This window comes from Megalops cyprinoides, chromosome 7, assembly GCF_013368585.1.
Source record: "Megalops cyprinoides isolate fMegCyp1 chromosome 7, fMegCyp1.pri, whole genome shotgun sequence".
Lineage (NCBI taxonomy): Eukaryota > Metazoa > Chordata > Actinopteri > Elopiformes > Megalopidae > Megalops > Megalops cyprinoides.
In genome coordinates, this window is record NC_050589.1 from 19,539,950 (window position 1) to 19,562,125 (window position 22,176).

General features: G+C 41.6%; 1 protein-coding gene across 1 annotated transcript; it reads left to right on the forward strand.

The window, feature by feature from the left end:
- Positions 1 to 902: 902 nt before the first annotated feature.
- acss2 (acyl-CoA synthetase short chain family member 2) lies at positions 903 to 19,763 on the forward strand. The gene is made up of 19 exons (XM_036533726.1): positions 903 to 1,943; positions 3,238 to 3,433; positions 7,465 to 7,556; positions 7,857 to 7,960; positions 8,422 to 8,494; positions 8,964 to 9,039; positions 9,292 to 9,403; positions 9,721 to 9,768; positions 11,043 to 11,180; positions 11,784 to 11,954; positions 13,589 to 13,722; positions 14,112 to 14,244; positions 14,718 to 14,774; positions 15,118 to 15,198; positions 15,560 to 15,668; positions 16,199 to 16,267; positions 16,875 to 17,051; positions 17,506 to 17,580; positions 18,000 to 19,763. The coding sequence occupies exons 1-19, from the start codon at positions 1,817 to 1,819 to the stop codon at positions 18,125 to 18,127; spliced, it is 2,100 nt and encodes a 699-aa protein (XP_036389619.1). The 5' UTR covers positions 903 to 1,816; the 3' UTR covers positions 18,128 to 19,763.
- The last annotated feature ends 2,413 nt before the right edge of the window (positions 19,764 to 22,176 follow it).

Below are 22,176 nucleotides of genomic sequence, written 5' to 3' on the forward strand. Positions count from 1 at the left end.
TTCATCAGTGATTTTCTGGAAATCAGGGCAAAATGGGGAGTGATACAGAATGTAAGGACAGTGTGATGTTGTTCAGATGCCTGAAATGACAGCATTCTCTGTCCTTTTGTTGAGGCTTTTAGCTCATTTGCATGCTGCACAGAGGCTGACTGCCAGCTCTCCAAACACAAGAGAGATCTCTGAGGCATGCTCTGTTTGCATCCCTTCTGACATCATTACCATGAGAGGAACCCCACCATCACTACGGCTCAAAGTTACTTATCAGTCAGAATTGCACCTGTCAAAACAAGCACACAGAATTTGTTTTTATTCCTGTGTTTTTAAAATTGTACAGAAAGGTTTAAAGATGTATTGCTATAGTATTGGGACAGTGGAAGTGGATGATTTTCCAAAGCTGAACAGGAAGCCTTACAAGGATGGGCTGCTCTGTGGGCGTTTATGAGTTGTCAGACAGTTCTCAGACCTTGTCTGTTATCTCAGCAGTTAGGTAAGGGTCAGCGTAGGACAGAGCAGGAAGCAAATATGTGTGAGGGCACAGCCTGGCACCACCATCACAGTACAGCATCTCTCCCTTCAAAACACTGTATTGGGTGTGTGGGAGGGGGCGACATTGAAATACCACAATATTGCACAAATCAGTCATATTCATTTTCAAAATGATCAATCTAACCCTATTACATGGTGAACAGACAATCGAGGTGCGTATAAACGAGGGTACGTGACAGTCCGTGTACCGTGGGGTAACGTGCTTGAAGAGCAAGTCGGTCGATTTGTGCAGCCTCTATTATTCTACACCACTATCACTTTAAGGGATAACTTGGCGTGTATTCGTCATCGTTTACTCTAATATATGATTTGCCGAGACGAGCGCGTCCTCCACCCATTAGAGGGTAAATGCAGGCAGCACTTCCCACGCGTTGGTCGTTGCGCCTGGGTCAAAACTAGGGGGAATAGGAAAAACAATGAGAAGTGGAGGGAGCTCATGTCAGTGGGATTTAACCAGTTGTCGACCTGCACATCAAACGTGGAAGTTTCGGTTCTGTTAATTTTATTTCAGTTAATGCCATAGTTATGAATGTCTTTTATACTAAGCCACGTTCATTTTGAATGAAAGTTGCGAGGTAGCTATCTTGCAAGCAAGCAAACGGCCTCGTCTCGCGTACAATAACAGCGCATCTCTTTTCTTTTAAGTTATCACGTTAAGTTACATAGGTTCTTAATGTGACTGTTTTTGACTGTATTGATCTCAATTGGCAAGCTAACTATATAAGAAGCTCTGATTGTTCTCTTTTTGAAATAACTACAGCCATTGTCCTTGAAACCATATGCACAGCTAGCTAGCTGTTTGCTTCTGCAAAGACAATTGCATTAGAGTGGCAGCCTTGGTCAGGTCAGTGGCACTGCTAGTGTGATAAGCAGTTTCCATGTAGGTAGAGATATATTTATTGTTTACGTCTTTCAGCAGTGTGTGTCAGCTAGCTAAGAAATTTAAACGATTAGACTAGCGAGCCACGCACACAAGGACGTGTAGCTAGCTAGCTAGTTTCGCTCTACTGGCAGTTGAGTTTGTTTTGTCAGCACGAACTAGCTAACGTTAGATACTGGAGTGCATGTGCATGCTGCTCGTTTATTACGGTACTTAGCCCATGTTTTTGACACCTATTGGTGGCTAGCTAGCTAGCTACGTTTTCAGCTGTTGGTTAGCAGGTGGTAACTAGCGAGTGTACAGTCTCTGGCGATTTTTGGATTCAGCTACCCAGCAAGAACTCGGCTAGGTGTTGATACCTAACCTCCGATAAAACTGGATTCAGCCAAGATGATTCCCGATAAACCTCCCAGAGAGGATGTTTACCACGCATCCAGTGACTTTCAAAAACAATCGCATGTTCCTAGCTTTGAAAAATACAAGGAACTCTACCTGAAATCTGTTGAAAACCCAGAAGGTGAGTAGTAAACGCGGATAATTAACTTAGTGTGCCTGCGTGTTTGGAGCGAAGTGGAGTTGCACTGTGCTTCACTGATGTAGTTAGCCCGTGTCCACTACCTAAGTTGTAAGGACAGGATCACTGCACAGGTAGCTACCGAGCTGTCCACGAGGTATGCGCTAAGGATAGTTAGATAGTTTGTGCCGAGTTAGCTAATGTCATCAGTTTTCTTTGGACTTAACCCTGTGTGGGAAAGCTGACACTTTCTCTGACTTTATTCAACATTGACAATGTCTTGTCGTGAAACACTTGCCCATAGTTGCCTTGCCTCTTCTGTCTTCCCTGAGAGGCTGTTTATGTGTTAAGTTGCCAGGTAGCTGACTAACTTTAGCTAAATGAAAGGTGATTTTGGGTAATGAGGGTAATTGTGGTGGTAAAAATGAGTAATTGTGGGTTAATGAGGTGAAATATGGCTTGATACAAAGTATGGAGATGTAATTGTCTTGATGTTGTCTTGATATTGCCCCTGCTAGTACTGCTACTAATACAAATGTGGCTAATAATAACACATAATAGAGTAATAGTAATGTTTAATATTATTCAAAGACACAGCACATTCATTGGCTAGATCATCTCAACCACCACCTAGGCAGACAATTTGCAGTAATGTTAATTTCAGTTACTGCACATCAGTAATTTTAAATGACAACAGTGGGTCAGTACCTGGGCGTAACACCTCATTTGTAGGATAGTGTCTCCTGCTGTAGAATGTCCTCATTACTGCACTAGGGCAGTCGTCTTCTACTTGATCCAGGGGCAAGACACTTCCCAGCTAATGCACCAAAACCACTTTTGACAGCAGTCAAAAGCTCCACATAGCTCATAGCTATGCTCCACATAGCTTCAACCAAGAAAGAGGAGGCCACAGGGTACTAAGGCTGCTGGCTACTGCTGATGCACAATCTGTATGTCTTAAAGTAATAAAATGCATCCATCACTTGGATTGTTGTGTACTGGTTAATGCTGAATTGCATCAGAAACCATCTGCCCTGCAGTGGCAGGTTGACCAATTTCACTGTGAAATTTCCCAAGTTTCATTGAGCTGACTTCGGAAGGACATGGTTTCCTAACCACATGTATAGTACAGTAAACATGCAGTAGAGGAGATAGCTAGGGGCTTCCTCTTTTGTGGCTCTGAGATAGCCCTGCTCTTGGGTAGCTTCCCATCATAGCTTTAGTTGGAAGACAGAATTTTCATGTGATGCTGTTTATTTTGATTGTTCTGATAACAGTCTTTGCATCTTTACTTCAGAATTCTGGGGCGATGTTGCAAAGGAGTTCTTCTGGAAGTCCAAGCACACGGGCCAGTTCCTGGACTACAACTTTGATGTCACAAAGGGCAAGATTTACATCAAGTGCATGGAAGGCGCCACCACCAATATCTGCTATAATGTCCTTGACAGGAACGTCCATGAGAGGAAACTCGGGGACAAAGTGGCCTTCTTCTGGTGAGCTGTGTAGGCGCTCATTTTAAACAAGCTTGTGATGCAGTTTGTAAATCATCAGTATAACAGTGCCGCTACATACAGATACAGCCTAATTAAAACTTAACCTAGGAGACAGTTTCATTAATTTTCTCTTAGTGCTAGTCAGCTGATTGAGTAGTAATCCTTCAGGGAAAAAAATTTGAGGCCTGGAACAGTTTCTGCCAGAGCATTCATGTGGTCCTCTAACACGTGGAGACAGAATTGGCACATAATTGTGATTGGAAGTGGCAGAGATGAGTAGCTGTACTTATGGCAACCCCAAATGTCATACCCCCGCCGCTTTTTTTAACACCTGAAGGATTTCAGTAATGAAAATCAGTAGCACGACCAGTGCCTAATAATGTATTGTGCTTACTGTGTTGGTGTCGAAAGTATGTTGCCCTTGAGTATTTATAGGGCTATTAACTCTGCAATTGCAGTGCTGACGTAAAACAAGATGGAAACTTGCTGGGCAACCTTCACCTTCTCAGTGATGCATGGGTCTGAAAGAGACTCAAACCCAGCACAGCAAAGCTGTGTGCAGAATGTGCAAAAAGCATTGATGAGTTTGGATAAAGGGGGACCTTGTTGATAAAACCTCTCATGGTCTGTAGTTTCTGTACTCAAAAGCACCGTTCTTTAGAAGTGAAGGCTGGCTAATTTGGCCATCTGATTTTTCATGTCATAGGTGATCACTGTCAGGGTGAATCACTCCTGTTCTGTTTTTCCTAGCAGGACACATGCCTTTTTTTGTGCACAGTGAAGCGTGTCGCCTGTACTGTGCAGGGGCAGTTAGCGTGTTTAATGTCTGGCATATTTAGCATGTTTGCTCTGGAGCTTTTGCTGTTGGACGGTACCTTTTCTGCTTTCTCATGACCATCATGTCTCATGGGAGTTTCAGTCACACCTCTGCCTCTTAGCAACCCTGAGAAGGCCTTTCATGCATATTGGTGGCAGTACATATAAGCCTTCCTCTCTACTGCAGTCTGTGCTGAGGACTCTGCAGAGCTTTTGATTCCACATACCACACTTTACTGGTCAGGCCATCCTGACTCTAGGTAAACATTAACTGAAAATGTAAGTGTTTTAGCTTTATATGGAAAATTGTATCTTTTTCTTTGGAATTTTAGTCCTATAATGTGGTTTTTCTGAATGGTCAACTTGGGACGATGAAGCAATGAAAATATGAACTTGAGTCATCGTGAACTTAGTCACAGTGGGCTTTTCACTGGTTTCAGCTCTCTAACACTTCCTGTAGCAGTATTCACAGAAAAATTCAAAGGGTCACTGTGTGAGAGGCACAACTCATTAGTAAACTGTACATTTCACCTTTAGCATGGAACTGTTTGCTTGGGAAAACTAACTCAAACACAGCTGATTCATCTATTTTTCTAAGAACCAGTTTCTCAGAAAATTCCATGGTGTGGAGTGCCAAGTTTCGCACATTATCATAACTGTCACTTAGAGATTTGTAATTTTTTGAAATTTATAGGTGTATGAAGTGCCAAGATGACAGTTATTATGTAGTCTAATTCATTATGTCAAAAGACAGTAACTTAAACTAAATCATGTCGGTACACATTTTAGGTAACAAATGTTTGTACTTTTGGTTATAATAATAATGGGAAGTTATAGCAAAGGTTGCATTTTATTTGAGACATTTTACATAAATTTAAGTCCTCTGATGACCAAAAAATTGTTTTCCTGAAAACATTACAGGAAGTGAGTTACATTGTCTTGTGTTATGTGGCTGTGGTCATGTGCAGTCACTGAGCAGAAGAAGGCTTTGTAATAGTGTAGAACTATAAGCTATAACTTCCCTCTGAACAAAAGACAACCCACATTGTTTATTTTGTTCATAGTTAACCTTTAACCACAAAAAAGTGAGAGTCAGTGTTTCCTGTAGAAATGTGCCTAATTAGGTGGCTAACCCTACATCCCCCACTCTCATCTGTGATCGCCACCTGTACAAACCTGCTAGTTGGCCATCCCTGCTTAGGACACAAGCATCATTAGCTAAGGTGACCATACGTCCTCTTTTTCCCAGACATGTCCTCGTTTTGGGACCTTTAACATGCGTCTGTAAATGAGGACGTGTCCGGGAAAAAGAGGACATATGGTCACCCTACATTAGGGCATCTTCTTTTGTAAAACCTGACTCAATAGAACATCCCTAACTCTCCAACCCCTCCATAGTTATCCTCTTTCTCTCACAGTTTCAGATCCTTAATGTCACAAAACCTGTACATTCTAAACTTTAAATAGACCTGTTTTCCAGTATAGTAGAATTCAGCCTAAACTACAACTGCAACTTGAAGCACTCGTTTCTGTATCCACCTTTTTGGTTGAATTTAGTTCTATCAGTCACTGTTGTTTTGCCTAAATTGTCTAATTCTCCTCCATTTGTTCTTATCTCCTTTTCATTTTTGTTATTTATTCTGTAGATCAGCATTTCTCCAACCTTTCCTGGAGGACCCCTTGTCCTGCAGATTTTAGATCTCTCCCTGCTCCAAACACAGCTGATTTAAATGATAAGTTTGTCATTAAGCAGCTTCAGTTCAAAACGAGGTGATCATTTGAATCAGCTGTGTTGGAGCAGGGAGAGATCTAAAACATGCAGGACAAGTGGTCCACAAGGAGAGGTTTGGGAAATGCTGCTGTAGATGTTTGCTGTCTTATGTAATTCATGTGTTAAACTGTTTAGTTATAACTCTGTATAACTGTGTTCTTTATTTTTGAATGTCTCTATCCTATTTTTAGCTTGTGAACTGGTGAATTTCCCTGCAGCAATTGTGCTCAACCTCTTTTCTGGGTTATCACTGTAAATGATCTGGAATTTGTTCCTAATTGACCTTCCTGGATCGATAAAGGTTAAATAAGTAAATGCAGCCAACAACATGTGTGCTTTCTAATTTTGGCCAGCCCCGCCTAGTTCAGTTCCATTTCCCTCCTGTTGTTCCTAGTTTAAGCCAGCAGCAGCTTGGCTGTTGGGGCACATCACCAAACCAGAGCACTACATTGTAACTCATCTCGGCTCCTTCAGTACAGTACCCTGTAAAAATAGTTTTTTTCAGGCATTTTAGGTTTATCAAAACAATTGCGTTAAATTCATTATCATAAATGTTTATTTTTAGAAGAATGTTATTGTGGTTCCTGTTCTCAATCAGTTTTTCTTATTTTTGTAGAAGGTAGTTTTTTTGAATTTAAGCCAGAAAAATAAAAACACTCATATTTTCTTAAGGTGGAATCATCTAATAAATGTCCTATTATAGATTATTTTGAAAGGACTATTTTCAGTTTAACCTTTTGTATATATATTTTACAATGTGTGCTTGGAGTAGGATTCAGAACATGAAGTGATGGGCCATATTGACATTTGTTCACCATCTGCTACTTATAAATGCAACCACTTGTTTTTATTGAAAGGTCAGCTGTTGTAACTCAACCCGTGATATTTGGACAGTATTGAATTTTTTTCCCCTTCTCCAAGCTTGTCATACGGTTATGATTTTAAAGCTGCATACTTCAGTGGACAATGGGACCCTCAAGATCAGTCACAAATCTAATACTGAAATTGCTTTACCACATAACTGCCATGTATTTTTATTATGTATTTGGATCTAAGATGCAATTTCAAATTTTCTAAAGAACCATACCTACTTTTTGCAGTGTGGTTTGAAATAGTTAAGGGACATATAAGGAACGTGTAGCGTGCTTTGTGCTCCATCTTTTGAAACAGCGCCAAGTCATTTGCCAGGCTTAAGTCATTCACAGCAAAAGGAGAACATTTCTATTGTAGTGTTATGAATGGGGACGATTTTTCATGTCCACAAGCAGTTTAAAGAATTAATTTTTCAACTTAAAACTTTTAAACCAAGATTACTGGGCTGAATTAATAGTTGAATATTAGACTAATGTTAATATTCTTGTATTTTAGAAACAACAACCCCAGCTGCCCTTGAAACTGTCTTTGAAATGTTGTTTAGTTTTTTTTTTCTTCATGTTGCCCGCAGGGAGGGGAATGAGCCTGGTGACGAGATGAAAGTGACTTACAGAGAGCTGCTCCAGCAAGTCTGCAAGTTTGCCAACGTCCTGAAGTCACTAGGTACAAGAGGCTTCCTTTTTAGGTTCAACATCCAGTAACGATGTGGTTCATTTGCAAAACCAAGTCATTGACGTGTTTCAAAATGGTCTGAAAGGGATGGGGAGGTGGCATGGTGCTAAGTGGTTAGGTCTTGAAAGGAGAAGATCCCAGGAGCTGACACCTTGGCACAGCCTATGTAAATAGTGACAGAGGTGTTCTCTCTCTCTGTGTGTGTGTGTGTGTGTGTGTGTGTGTGTGTGTGTGTGTGTGTGTGTGTGTGTGTGTGTGTGCGCGCATGTGCACATGCTTGTGAGCGAGCAGGAGTGAAGAAGGGGGACCGCGTCTCCATCTACATGCCCATGATCGTGGAGCTGGTGGTGGCCATGCTGGCGTGTGCCCGTATCGGAGCAGTTCATTCCATCGTGGTAAGTGGACGTGCTCACACTGTAAGAATGGAATATGCTCACATGCTGCCATGCTCCTGTGGTTCTCCAGTTAACTTAGTCCACGTATACACAAGTGTCCTGAACCTTCATCAGATGCAATTTGCTAGCCTTTATTTGGTTTTGTCACTTGATGCAAAGAAATGTGAATATGATGCACAACATGCAAATGCAGCCCGTCACGTTGTGTGTTTGCCTGCTGCAGTTCATGTGTGTGTGCATGTGCATGTGTGCCTTTTCACACACACATGCTTAGACGCATCTTTGCTGGAAGCTTTGTCACTTGCTTCTAGCGCTCCTAGTAAGGCTATAAACATATGCTAAGCCCATTGCAGATGGGATCTGAGCCCTTTGATTGCTTTTGATTTTTATTCAAATCAAGTTTTTCAAGCATTTGTTTATTTCATTCTTTTTTCTGATTTTTGTTTTCTTTTTTTCTCCAGTTTGCAGGATTTTCAGCTGAGTCTCTGTGTGAGAGAATCCTGGACTCTCAGTGTTCCTTGCTAATCACTGCAGGTAAGCAAAGCCTGATTTGCTGCGCTGTTTGTGGGGATTATCCCTTGGCCTTTTAATTCCAGTGTTAATGAACTAATTTCACACAGCAAGGCAAACCTTTGAAAACTGTTGTCTTTTTAAATCTTGGGAATTGTAATCAGTTTATGCCAGAAACAGTTTAGTTTATTGCATGAGACAGAAAATGTGTTGCATGGTCCCCAGGAGCTTTAGTGGGTGGGTCCCACTTCACTGGCATGGGGGACCACAATAATGGAGTCTCCAGTGAAAGTTGTAGGGTCTGACTCCTGCCAATGTGTGACCGTTGAATCCTATATGTAAATTGCACTTCGGCTTTTCATTATCATTACTAAAGTATAATCATTCTTGACTAATCAGTCAGTACTACAGTTGCTGTACTGGCAATTGATGTCCGTTATCCTCATTGATTACCTTTTGATTTTACGCTCCCTCTCTCCCTTTTCCACTGTAGACGGATTTTACAGAGGAGACAAGCTGATCAGCCTGAAAGTGATCGCGGATGACGCGCTCAGAAAATGCAAGCACAAGTGAGACCAAAATGGCTTGTTGTGACAGAACTAAAATGGCAAACGACCCTATCCACTTTTCTGTAGCTACACACAAACCCACCCTGTAGTATTTTGTGACAGCCATATGATTTCACAAAAAAGAATGACTGTCTTTTTCATTAGCATATATCCTAATATTATCTACATTTGATACACTACATTATGCACCCTTTCGTCCATGCTGTTAGAGAGTGTTTAAGCTGAGCCGTGTTGTTGCTGTCCTATTGGCAGGGGCTTCCCAGTTCAGAAGTGCATCATGATAAAGCACCTAACTAAGGAGGAGGCTGCATTGCCACCAGGCTGCCAGTCTCCCCCTGCCAAGCGAGCTTGCCCTGACCTACAGGTGAGCTCAACAGGAGATGTTTGTTGGGTCCTGGGCCCAGTAACCCCCATCTGAAGTAATATCATCTCTTTAAAGACAGTTGCTTTTATTATGTTTTTCCTGTTTTTCATGTTAACCTCTGTGTGCCTTAATTTTTTTAATACGAGTCATTTGTTGTCACTTTCTTACCTACCCATGTTTAATGCAAAAGGAGTGAGAAAATATATGAACCTGTGTTCCTTGTTTGAACCCAGTAGGTTTTTCTCATTGTTATGTGTGATGAACAAAAATTAGTTTTGTTCCTTTTCATTTAATTAACCTGTCAATTAACCCTTTAGCAGGAGAAACAGAGAGAAAGAGTAAAGAAAGTCCGCCCTACACCCCAGGTATTTCATAGATTTCCCCGAGCTCCATTTTCTTTTCTTTTTAGTTTGTGTCTGAGCACGTACTTTGTCTCTCTTCCCTGTGTTACGCCTCTGTCTCACATGTGTTACACAGGTAACAGATGCTAACTGCTGTCCTGTTGGGGTTCCACTGTGTTTTCATGTTCTACTCACAGCCTGTTGAGCACATCACACTGCATAGGGGTGGGGGTCAATTCCTTGAATTCCAGAATGAAATTGCCCAGATTAAACTCAAGAAATTGTTTGGAGGCAGTGAAAAACTCCAAACTGAGAAACATTTTGTGGTTTTGTGTGTTGAGGACTGAAATCATACACAGTGTATTGGCCTATTTGAAAGAGAGCTGGAAAATGGGAATGGACCCTCTACCCTCATCCCTGAGACCCACTTAGAATAGTAAACCATTTATCGGGAGTCACTGGTTTGTAAACCAGACATATATGCAGTATGCATTAATACACTGTGCATTTTAATTCGAAGAACTGCATGAAATATGCAATTGCCTGTAAGCTCTGGATGTGCTGTAGAATGGAAATGGAAAGATTTTGCACTTGCTTTCTGCAAGTCTGAGCTCTTGAGGCAGCGCAGCACTCCTGGGCCTTCAGGCATGGTGTAGTCCAGCCTGATCAGCTACTCTGATCAGCAACTCATCTGGGTTCAGATTGGCTTCAGTGCACAAAATGGCAAGCCATGCTCATAATGTTCATCTGAATGTTCATAGTGCATCCATGTGGTTCTTCCTTTTAACTCTGCTTTGTTAGCATATAGTTTGAATTAACAGTGCTATTTATTAACACAAATACCAAGTGATTCTGTTCATTTTTATGCAAAGTACTATACTGCAGCCACTTTTGGGTCTCATCTATCTGATATCTCTATTTCTTTCATTTGCCTTGTTTTCTCACATACCTCAAATGAACGGGAAGCACAGAATGAAGTGGGTAGTGTTCATCGGTCTGATCTTCTCAGTGGACCTTTAGTTTGAGTTCTGACGTGGATGTAATTCTGTAGTATGTTCTTTCAGTCAAAGTAAATAAAACACCTTCGTGGCTGTACTGTATAATATATTATTTGCAACAAAAAAAAACTCCTCATGGTGACAGGACCTGGTGTAATTACATGGTGTAATGTTGGGTGTAGAGAAGACCCTGAACAACCTCCTTATCATGGCCAGTGTAAGAGGCCTGCAGTGTGGAGGTTTCAGTGTCGCACAGTATAGACTGAACCAGGGTGGTCCTGAACTCTGTGTTCCCTCCAGGTGCCCTGGAACCCTGACGTCGACCTCTGCTGGCATACGCTGATGGACGGGGCCTCTGAGGAGTGCGAGCCAGAGTGGTGCGAGTCCGAGGCCCCCCTCTTCATCCTCTACACCAGCGGCTCCACAGGCAAGCCCAAGGTACAGGCCTGAGACTTCTCACCCATTCTCATTGTCATGCAGTCTTTTCTCTCTCCCTCAAGGTGACTTTCTCTAGCAGCACAAAGCACAGCACTACTCTCACATGTGCTCCCTCTTAACTTTGGAATAAGGTCCTGTACCTGCCTGTTTCTCACTGACAGAATGTGTTGGCAGTGCAGACAGTCAGGAGTTGAAGCACGCTTACATAATTTACATTAAATCTGCAGGTCTGCTTGGTTTGCGTATCCTGGGGTTTGCTCATATAGGGATATGTGGTTACCACTGAGTGCTAATAGCATAGCAGATGGACTTGCAGACTCCATGTGTTTACTGATAAAATGGCATAAAGTTTGAGGGGTAGTTTGGTGTGAGTGTAATGTCTCTGGAACATTTGAGTACGTGTCCAGCGTGCGTCCTGCAACCAGCTGTGGTGACGTAATCCTAAATGAACCTTTGCTTGTTGAGCGTGTTACATGTGAGCTACGTGTTTTACTTGCTTACAGGTTAAAAGTGAGCTGACTGCAGTTTCTGACCTGTGATAACCCTGTAAAGTCACGTTTCTGGTGTGCTGCTGAAACCCTAATCTCCTCCTCTCCCCACCAGGGCGTGCTGCACACAGTTAGCGGGTACATGCTTTATACTGCCACCACCTTCAAGTACGTGTTCGACTACCAGCCCGATGATGTGTACTGGTGCACAGCTGACATTGGCTGGATCACGGGCCACTCCTACATCACCTACGGCCCCCTGGCCAATGGGGCCACCAGCGTGCTGGTGAGTGAGGATGCCTGAATGTCTGAATTTTTTTTTAGGTTGGGTCAGGTTGTCAGGGTGAATGTATATTTTTAAGCTTAAGTAAAAAAAGCAAAATTGTCAGGCAAAGTGATTGTGAAAATTGAGAAATACATCTGTAACAAACTGTGAATGAATTTTGCTACGGGAAGTGAAGACCTTGAATACCACAAATCACTCTCCTGTGTCCATTATTCAGCAATAATCTAAACAAGTGATGTTATAGCTTGAGGAGCCATTATGGTTATTTACATTTACAGCATGAAATGCTAATTGATAGACTGGAAGGCAAAGCTGCTGATTAGGTTACTGAGTACTGACCGGTGAGGCTAGCAGACTAAATGATGAAAATCATTGCAAGATGACAACCTTATTGGTACCAATCGATGAGCTATGGTGAGAATACACTGCACAGCTGAGGTTTCAGTTCTCTGTTGCACACAATCCTTTCTTTTCTTTGTTAAATGCTTTAGCTGCATGTTCTGAAGTACCTTTCGTTCAGATTAAGCAAACAAATTAGTTTTATGAGTGAACAGAACTAACTAGGTGAAGTCAGAGCCTTTGAAAATAAGAGCTAGCCAGTTGCTGTGATCTTTTTATGAGTATTCATGCTACTTTATTTTATATTAATTTATTCTCCTTTAACTTTCATTAATATAACAACCCTTATTATACAATATAGGAAATGTTATAGAACCTAGATCAATATGCCTAGCTATCTTTTAAGTAACGTCATGGTAAACTGGTTTTGCATTTATCAGTTCTTTGTAGCAAATGTAGCTGAACAGCTAACAAGCTACTTCTATAGCTTGATTTGTGTTTTTTTTTTAATTCCCCCTGAAAGTGGTGCTCTCTAAAGCACTCTGATGTGATTTCAAACAGTGCTAAAACACCTGGTTGCATTCGTTAATTGAACAGGGCTTTTTAATATTTTAGAAATTGTCAGTTTTTGAGGAAATTAATAAGATGCCCTCAGGTGAACCTGTTCTAAACAACCTAATTAATTCAGTCTATTAATTATTCACCTCTCATTTGTAGATGAACAAATAACAGTTGGTGTACTCCAGGCAAAAAACAAAGGAATTGCTTACCTGTACCCAAAGAAACTTCTGGCATTCTGCATAAATGTATAAGTAACGATATGCATTGGAGTGGTCACAAGATGGAACTCTGTTTCGTCATGGTGGGGTCAGCCCCTGGCAATCTATCATTGTTCTTCCACTCAAATACACAAGTTCAATGCTCATTTGCCACCTCTGATTTTTATGCTGGGCCACATATACAAGGGCTCTGGTTAGCACAAGACCCAATCTCACTGGTATCTGTGAACATCAGGAAAAACTCTGCTCTGATCTTTTCACTTCTTACCCCGTGGTTACACCCAGATGAAGTCCTAAATATCAAATATCTAAGTGTTAGAAGTTGTCAAAATGCACATATTGATCTCACTAAACAGCAGTCTCGCTTTTTTGTGAAAAGGAACTACTGTCTACTTCCTCTGTTCATGCCACAAGATTTGTGCTGCAGATGAGGTCTGAAATGGGATGGAATTTAGAAGTGTTTGGTTGACGTTCAGTCCAGTCCATTGCAATGATTTGTTAAACCGTTTTGTCCAGTTTGAAGGTTTGCCCACCTACCCGGATGTGAGTCGTATGTGGGAAATCGTTGACAAGTACCAGGTGACCAAGTTCTACACCGCCCCGACGGCCATACGTCTGCTCATGAAATATGGGACTGAGCCGGTCCACAAGTGAGTGCATGCAATGAATGAATGATCTATGTGTTTTTTGTGTTGTTCTCTGCCTCACTTGTAAGTCGCTTTGGACAAAAGTGTCTGCCAAATGAATAGATGTAAATGTAATGTAAATGTGTTTGTGCCCTTGCATAAATTTAAATAGACCAAAAAAGTGATTTGATCCTGAAGGAGAAAAATAACAGCCATACATGTTTATATGATTATACACATATATATGCATGCTACTTATTTGGAGGTTGTTTCGTCAGTTAAAAGGGGACAGTTGTTTCCCTGTTGGCAGCATTTCTGCCTGTTGGCACTTTTAGAGGTCTTTGCTGTGGATGCAGCAGCTTGTGGAAGAGTCTGCATGTGTAACCCCCTGGTTATATGCCTCCTTCCTGCAGGTTCAGGCGCACCTCACTGAAGGTGCTGGGCACGGTCGGGGAGCCCATCAACCCAGAGGCCTGGCAGTGGTACTACAACGTGGTTGGGGACAAGAGGTGCCCTGTGGTCGACACTTTCTGGCAGACTGAGACGGTGAGTGCCTGGAATCCTCCAACCCATGGCTTTGGGGTTAGGGTTGTGTCTGCCGGGAAGACAGTGGGTTTTAGGTTCCATCCCCAACAGAGGTATGCTACAGATAGAAGAATGTCCCTTTTTCTGGCTGTGGTTGGCACACAAGCTCACAGAGAAGGGCATTTACAGATGCTTCGCACTGTAGACACTGGGAGAAGCTTTCACGTTCAGGTGGGACACTTCTTCCATTACAGAAACTTTATTTGAATTCTGTGATGAAGCCATTTTTGCAACAACGCAAAGAGCAATTCAGAGAAAATCGGAGGATTGGCAATTGCAGGATTAGAGAAAAGACTAAATCCTGTCACAGCCTGAAATGCAGTGTGAAAAGTGAAATTGTGCTAACAGTGGGTGTCTGCGGAGATTTCACTGAAGGAGCTGTTTCTCACCCCCCCCGTCTCCTCCTGTCTCCTCTCTCTCCACATCTGCTCCAGGGGGGTCATGTGTTGACTCCACTGCCAGGTGCCACGCCCATGAAGCCTGGATCAGCGGTAGGTATCATTTTACATATGGTGCTCTTGTAGACCACTTTTTAAGGGATATCTCTTGACAAAGAAGTTCTGAATTCTGACCTTGCGTCTTTTTGTTTATGAAATTATTTTTTATTATCTTTATCCTGTTGCTTATCTGTAGCATTTATGCTAAGATATCACGATAAGAAATCATGATCAGGAACTAAGCAGCAGGAGAAAGTACCTACGCTTAGACCTAATGTCTCACAAACACAGAGCCTCTGCCACTCCTAAATTCAATCCAATTGTGTGCGCTGATTTTATGGCTGAGGATTGGAGTTAATTTAATTTGGCTTTTGTTACCCTGTTTTAACTGTGATAGACATTTCCCTTCTTTGGGGTGGTTCCTGCCATCCTGAACGAGTCTGGGGAGGAGCTGGAGGGACCCAACGAGGGCTATCTGGTACTATGACTTAATCACAACACATTTTCTATAGTGTAACCTTGATTTCTTTGCATTCTGCCTTGTAGCACGTAGAAGAGAGTAAAAGTTGTATTACACAAAATTGTGCTGTTAATTTGGTTTGATTTGATTTTGGTTAAATAAGTTAGAGTGTATTTTTTTTTTTAAAGCACAGATGCACAGTACATTCAGTCTGTTGCAATCGAAGGCCGTTAAACAGTTTGCTAATAGGCATGCAGTAATAAGAATATGTTGCAATTGAATGGCGCTGCTCTGCAATGTCTGTCAATGATAGAAGTGCTGCTAGGCAACAAAGATTCCAAAGGGATGGCAGTAGTTCTGAACTCATATGACCTCCTAGGTGTTCAAGCAGCCCTGGCCAGGAATCATGAGGACAGTGTATAGAAACCGAGAGAGGTTCGAGACCACCTACTTCAAGAAATTTCCTGGATACTACGTTACAGGAGATGGTAAGAGATCTGCCTTGTTTCACTTCCTCAATCTGATTTGAGGTCTAGTCATGCCCAGACTGTCTTTGAAGTTTTTATGGTGTTATTTCACAAGCAATATTCATAACTGGGACGTTTATTAAAAAGTGTGATATCAGTGCAGCTGCACTGAAGAGAGACATGCCAGTTGAACCATACAACTCGTCATTTTTCTAATTTGTATACATCATATTTTTACATTTGTTGTAGTTCAGAATTCTTCAGGCTGCTTACAGCCACAAACTCTTTGCTGAACATTTACTGTATGTTCTAATGGGTAATTCTACCTGTGTTATGAACGTGAGGTCCTTTAGTAAGGAAATGAAGTGTTTCGTTTCTCCTGAATCATTCTCCCATGGGACTCAATCCCATGAGTAGGAGAAAGTTACTCATTCTCCTCCTTTTGCCTGAGTGAAGACTGCTTTTATTTAGTCATGTTTTGGCCCTTAATGTGACCGCTCATTAATGACGGTGTAGAAGTACTGAAGTGGGCTCTGCTGCTGCTCCCACAGGTTGCCGGAGGGACGAGGACGGGTATTTCTGGATCACAGGAAGGATAGATGACATGCTCAATGTCTCTGGTAAGCACTGCTGGGAATGGTGTGGTTTGTCACTGCCAGCTACTTAGCACCAAGCTTCAGAAACCTCAAGAGTCTCATAATACAAATATCAATATTGCCTCGAGCGATTAAAGAGAGATTATTCTGCCATGGCTCAGAACAGTTTTTCAAAAGTCTGTCAAGTGGTAATAAAATTTATATTTTATGCATTTTTGTGTTTCAGACGTTGTATTAAAAGCAAACAATTATGAACAATAGTGAACAATTAATGGTTCTGTTCCCTTGGGTTAGGGGGTTTATAGTATTACAGAAGGAAGAGAGAAATGAATATGGTAAAAGGAATTCCCTTTACTGTGGATGAAACGAGCATAATCCACACCTTGGAGCCAGGGTGAAAAAATTGATTGACAGGTGTGTTTACTAAGAAAGCATTCCCTTGTTGTGACTGGAAGTCAGTTGTTTGCAGATTTCCTTATGGTCATCACTATTGTTGTCACATGTGGTTGGGGCCTTTATAGCTGCCATGCTTGGAGAGGTGTCCTCTCTTTGCTAAATGGATTGCCTTCTATTGGTTGTTGTATTACCATGCATCTCTCTCTTGCTCTCTCGCTCTCGCTCTCTCTCTCAGGGCATCTGCTGAGCACGGCGGAGGTGGAGTCGGCGTTGGTGGAGCATACCTCGGTGGCGGAGGCTGCGGTTGTTGGGCGGCCGCATCCCGTGAAGGGCGAGAGTCTGTATTGCTTCGTCACGCTCAAAGACGGCGTCAGCTACAACGCCACCCTGGAGGCGGAGCTCAGGAAGCAGGGTGTGTGATTCAGCCTCTGTCTGAACCGCTGTTTCATTCACACCACGATCACATGACATTAAATACAGATGTTACATATGGTCTGCATACCATGTTAGGTACAGACGGTACATACCGGTGTCTACAGATGATCACACTGACATCCATATAACAGGGCATCTCTCTACAAGGCTTAGTCATCCCTGCACAGAAGTGTGTCGATTTTGCCCTGCTTCACAAATACCGTAGCGCATCTGCATCTTCACATTCTGCATATTTTAAAGTCTTAGTCCAATCTGGCATACGAATATGCTGAACAGGAACCGGTGACCCTGTATGTGCTACGCATTTTTCTCACCTCTTTTAATCAGAGGACCTTGTTTTACCTTGAATTTTTATTCCTATAAATATTCTGTAAATATGACAGTTAGGTTTAGTCAGAGCAGAACTGAAGTCTGTGTTTCCCCCCCAATAGTGAGAGAGAAGATCGGAGCAATTGCCACTCCAGACTACATCCAGAATGCTCCTGGTCTGCCCAAAACGAGATCAGGTAAGGGTTCCATATGTATGTATGTGTGTATGTGTATGTGTATGTGTATGTGTATGTGTGTATGTGGGTGGGTGGGTGTGTGTGTGGGTGGGTGTTTTTGTGTATGTGTGTTTGTGTGTGTTTGTGTATACAAAATATATATTATGGATTTAAAATAGTGGTTCTCAAATGATGTAAAGCCACAGCCCTCCAGTGTCCACCACTGAGTACTGTTGCCCACTGCAGCACTGCATTGTGTGCTAGAAAAAGAGCGCTTGAGCCTCTGGATCTGTTTCATCTTTCTGGCCACTCATCCTCATGGCCGTGTGCACTGTAATACATAACTAAAGGCTGCGTTAAGCTAACCCTTTGCAATTTGCCACCTTCTTTTGCGTTTGCTCGCGGCGCCGTTTTCCCCGCCCCTCTCCGACGGGACGCAGGCAAGATCATGCGGCGGGTGCTGCGGAAGATTGCGCGCAACGAGCGGGACATGGGGGACGTGTCCACGCTGGCCGACAGCACGGTCATCGAGCAGCTGTTCCGAAACCGCTGCGCTGCCGCGGTCTGACAGCGGGGGGCACTAGCAGGGTGCCCCGCTCCCAGAGGGGCCGGGGCCACTGGTCACAGACACCTCAGACACGCTTTGGAATGTTGACGTGCCAATCGCTGGTGGGTTGGGGATAGATGCCACAAGAACAAACGTAATGTTTTTTTTTCCCCGACACAGTACAATTATGTATATTAAGTTTATTAGAGAGAGCTCCCTATTGTTTTTCTTTCCTTGTACCTCAGTTTTTTTATTCTTATCAAAGCCTTCCTGTCTTTTACCGTGTGTCAGAGGTCTTGCGTTGCATCTCCGATTAAACGGAATGTGTGTATTTTAAGCCCATGTTAAAAGTTTTTTGTTCTTTTCGGCAAGGACACGCAGAGTAGGGTATGATCACTGTGCTTTTTGCCAAATGACTCATCACTGCCTCTCCCTGGTTATTTCATGTTTCCTGGACTGTCTTCTTTCTTGCGCCATAGTGTATGCATGGTAGTTTGTTAGAATTATGGCCTTGGTTGTACTATCAGAATCATGCACATCCTAGGACCTTGTAGGTTAGGTTTGTTTTTTGTGATTAGGTATATAGACCTTAATGATTTCATAGCAAAATTCTCTCTGTGTTGCAGCATAGAACAATAATGGAAACAGTTTGCCATTTGTCTGAAAACAAACATGTATTTGAAAGTATATTTTTGTTACTTTTTGACAATACTGTGTTACGTATACTCCAGGCTTGCAATGAGACTTTCTCTGTTGGTTACTGTGTTTTAAAGACCTCCATATTGAAAACGAATGCTTATATGTTTTGAGTACATCAAGACTGAATAAAATCCTTTTTTCCCCATTTCTTTTGTTTTTAGTAAACCTTGGAATGAGTTCATTTATAAGTTTGTGTTCTGGGGATAACCATATATCCTCAGGTTACTATTAACCTATTAGCTCCCTGTAGCTGTGTATTTTCATTTTTGTCCAGCAGAGGGGGCAAGCTCATAAAAATTGTACAAACATGGTGTCATGTAACATTCTTGCTGTCTTTAACTACTCAATAAGCTGTTTTAACGCAATTAAAAGAGATCTGGTCCTTTGTGCATTTATTGGTAATTCCAAAGTGTTAAAAGTACTGTCAACCAAGATTCTGACATGAAAAAGAATCAGTGGTTTATTGTTTAGCCCTGTTTTTCAGATGAATGCTAATGTAACCAAGACTAATTAGGTCATAAGAGATTGCTTTGTGGAAAAATAGACATGGAATGTTTTGCTGTAAAGTTTACCCAGGTGTCCCTTGATCAATGACATTCAAACCTAGTTTTGGTGGTGCAGCTGTATGTTAACCACTCCCCCTCATAAACTCTCCTGTCAATTTAAAGCTGACATAGCTTTAGAGACCCCAGATGTTCTAGTTTTTAAAAAAAACAATGTGTAAAGTTATATTTTTTTAACCATTGCTGAACCAAGAGCTACCTCCCATACCCACCTCTTTGTATGTTTTGGCTCTGCAGTGGAAATTTAAAGTTTTGGTGTCATTGTCACTGGTCATGGGTAGTTTCCACTAAGTCCCCAGTTCTCAGGTTGGCAAAAGTGTGTCATGCAACCTTCCTTATACTAAATTGAATTTTTTGGTCAATAATTATCTTTTCATATTGCCATCACTTTTTGGTTCAAATTTTAAGATGTTCTGGGAGCTATGTGACTTAATCTTTATGTTTTAATCTGTTTAATTCTTTTTCTTTCATTTATTTTTGTCATTGTCTGACTGCACTGAAAAATATTGTCTAATAACTGAAAGTGCAAATGCATTAAAAAGCTCATGGAAACTCAATACGTGTGTTGGTGCCTGTTTGTGAGGTGTGTGGGTGGATGTGAATATTTGATTTCATATGATTTGATACTTGATATGAAGTAATGTCAGAGATAAGTGTTTGAGCTTCTTTTTAGCTTTTGAACTTAAAAACTGAGGATAAATACAGATGTCAAATACATGGATTACCCTCTCTGCTTCCCCTTAATGAGGATCCTGTACAATATATATGTAAGGTTAGAGTGTAAGGTTGCAGTAGAGTATCTTCAGGACCCTAACCTAAGAGATTTGATTTCTAGAGAGGGCACTGCTGTTGTACCTTAAACAAGACTCTTGACTTGAATTGCTTTGGTAAATAGTGGTATAAACGTATTTAGTAAAAAAAAAAATCCAATCTATGGAAGCATGTTTCTCTGGATAAATAAAAGCAAATTGTACTACATCTCTGCAATATTGAAGAAAATTGAATGCAGATTTATGCTGGAGCACAAACACTAGAAGACTATGTGAACAGCGAAGGTTAAAAGATATTAATATGGTAGTTTCCAATGTGAATTATATCTACCTGGCTTTATAACCTTTCTCTGTTTATGACTTGGCTTACCATTTTCAGTTTCACCAAATTTCATTCAGTTAGCGGAGTATGCAGTGAGATTGCCGCAGAGGGCCATTGAGAAATAATCGCAGAACATATTAAACGAGTTAAAGAGAAAAATATGAGGAACATCAGCATTTTTAAAATGGTATTTTTTACTATACTAATCATGCTGGATTCTACCCTTGGGAATGGAGTTCATTCACTGTGGTGCTGTAATGGTTGAGTCTGCTGTCTAGACTCTGAGATAATGGCCCTTTTGTTCCACGCCTCATATTTTTGGCTATTGGACAGATAAAACTTGGGAATATTTCTTTTTAGTTTCTTTGCACAGCAGCACTTGTGAGTATCAGCTCTTCAGAATTTAGCTGCAACCATTATTCTTCTTTGCTTGTATTCACTGTCTATGTAATTATGTACCCCTTGGCTAATTTATTTAGATTGTTTTCCTGCTTTAAAAGCTGGTAATGAACATTTTCCCTTTCGGCCTCAAACTGTGCAATGAGTAATGCAGGGAGCATGTTTATTGGAATGAAGAAAAATGGGCTTTTCTCCGCTTTCCGTGCCCTTTGTAAAGAAGGGGAATGCAATTGTATACATGTGGGCACTTGAGTAATAACTGCTTAGAGAGCAAATAATGCCTGCTCCAGGGTCCCTATGAAATGTCATGGCTGTAGTGTAAGTGGGTTTATTTGAAGGAGAATTAAGTGCTTCTGGACAGGTTCAAGTGTGATTGCTGGTACTCTGATGTGGTAAGAAAGCATGCCAGTGTTGCCATTTTGCATTTAAGCTATCAGCTACATCACCTTGTAGCTGCCTTCTGAAAAATCCCATAAGCTATGCATCTGCCTGGTTCTTGGATTGAAAAAAAGATTCATGTTGAAACACACGTTGCTATTGGAGCTACCAGGATTGGCCCAGTAAAGGGTACTCTTCTGTCTGTGCCATTTAGAAACCAATGCTTTAGTGTGATAAGGGGGGCAGGGATGTGTTTTGGGTAGGTGTTGTTCCTGGCTGCCTTGGGTCACTCGAGGGGAAATGGTAAAAGTTCAATTGGGGAATAAATCTTTGCCTTTACACCTCAAATGCTTGGCATGTAATGACTAGGCTGCATTCTTCACACTGTTAAAGTGCTTTTAGATGTCATCAATGGTGATAAGTGCAATGCAATAATTTCTCTGCATGCTCCCTACAACCCCTCTGTCTGCATCCTACCTCTTCCCTTCAGCTTTATTCTTTTATTATGGCCTGTGTGTAGCAGTCGCATTAAAGTCAAGGGGAAGTGCATGTGATAATTAGGTTATTTATGGCATTGGTGTGCCTGCAGAGCTTATTATCATTATTTATAAAAGACTTGCCACAAGATGGCACTGTTGCGGAAAGAACTGTGTATACCCAGAATCAGATCTGTTTTTCTGTTAATATGCAGGTTATTTCTGCTTGATTCTACATTGTTTGGATGATACACTGGATTTCCCAGTTTAGTTTATATTCTTATTCTATACATTTGTTGTATTTGGCTATAATATGTTCATTTTTAATCTGCCTTTGGACACATTGCACAAACACACACAACCGTCTGAATGCTGCAGCATTTGGGGGATGCTTTAGTTTGAATAATTCATGATCTGGTGTTTGTCTGGGTCTGGGGGAAATGGTGTTTTATGTCCCCCTGTC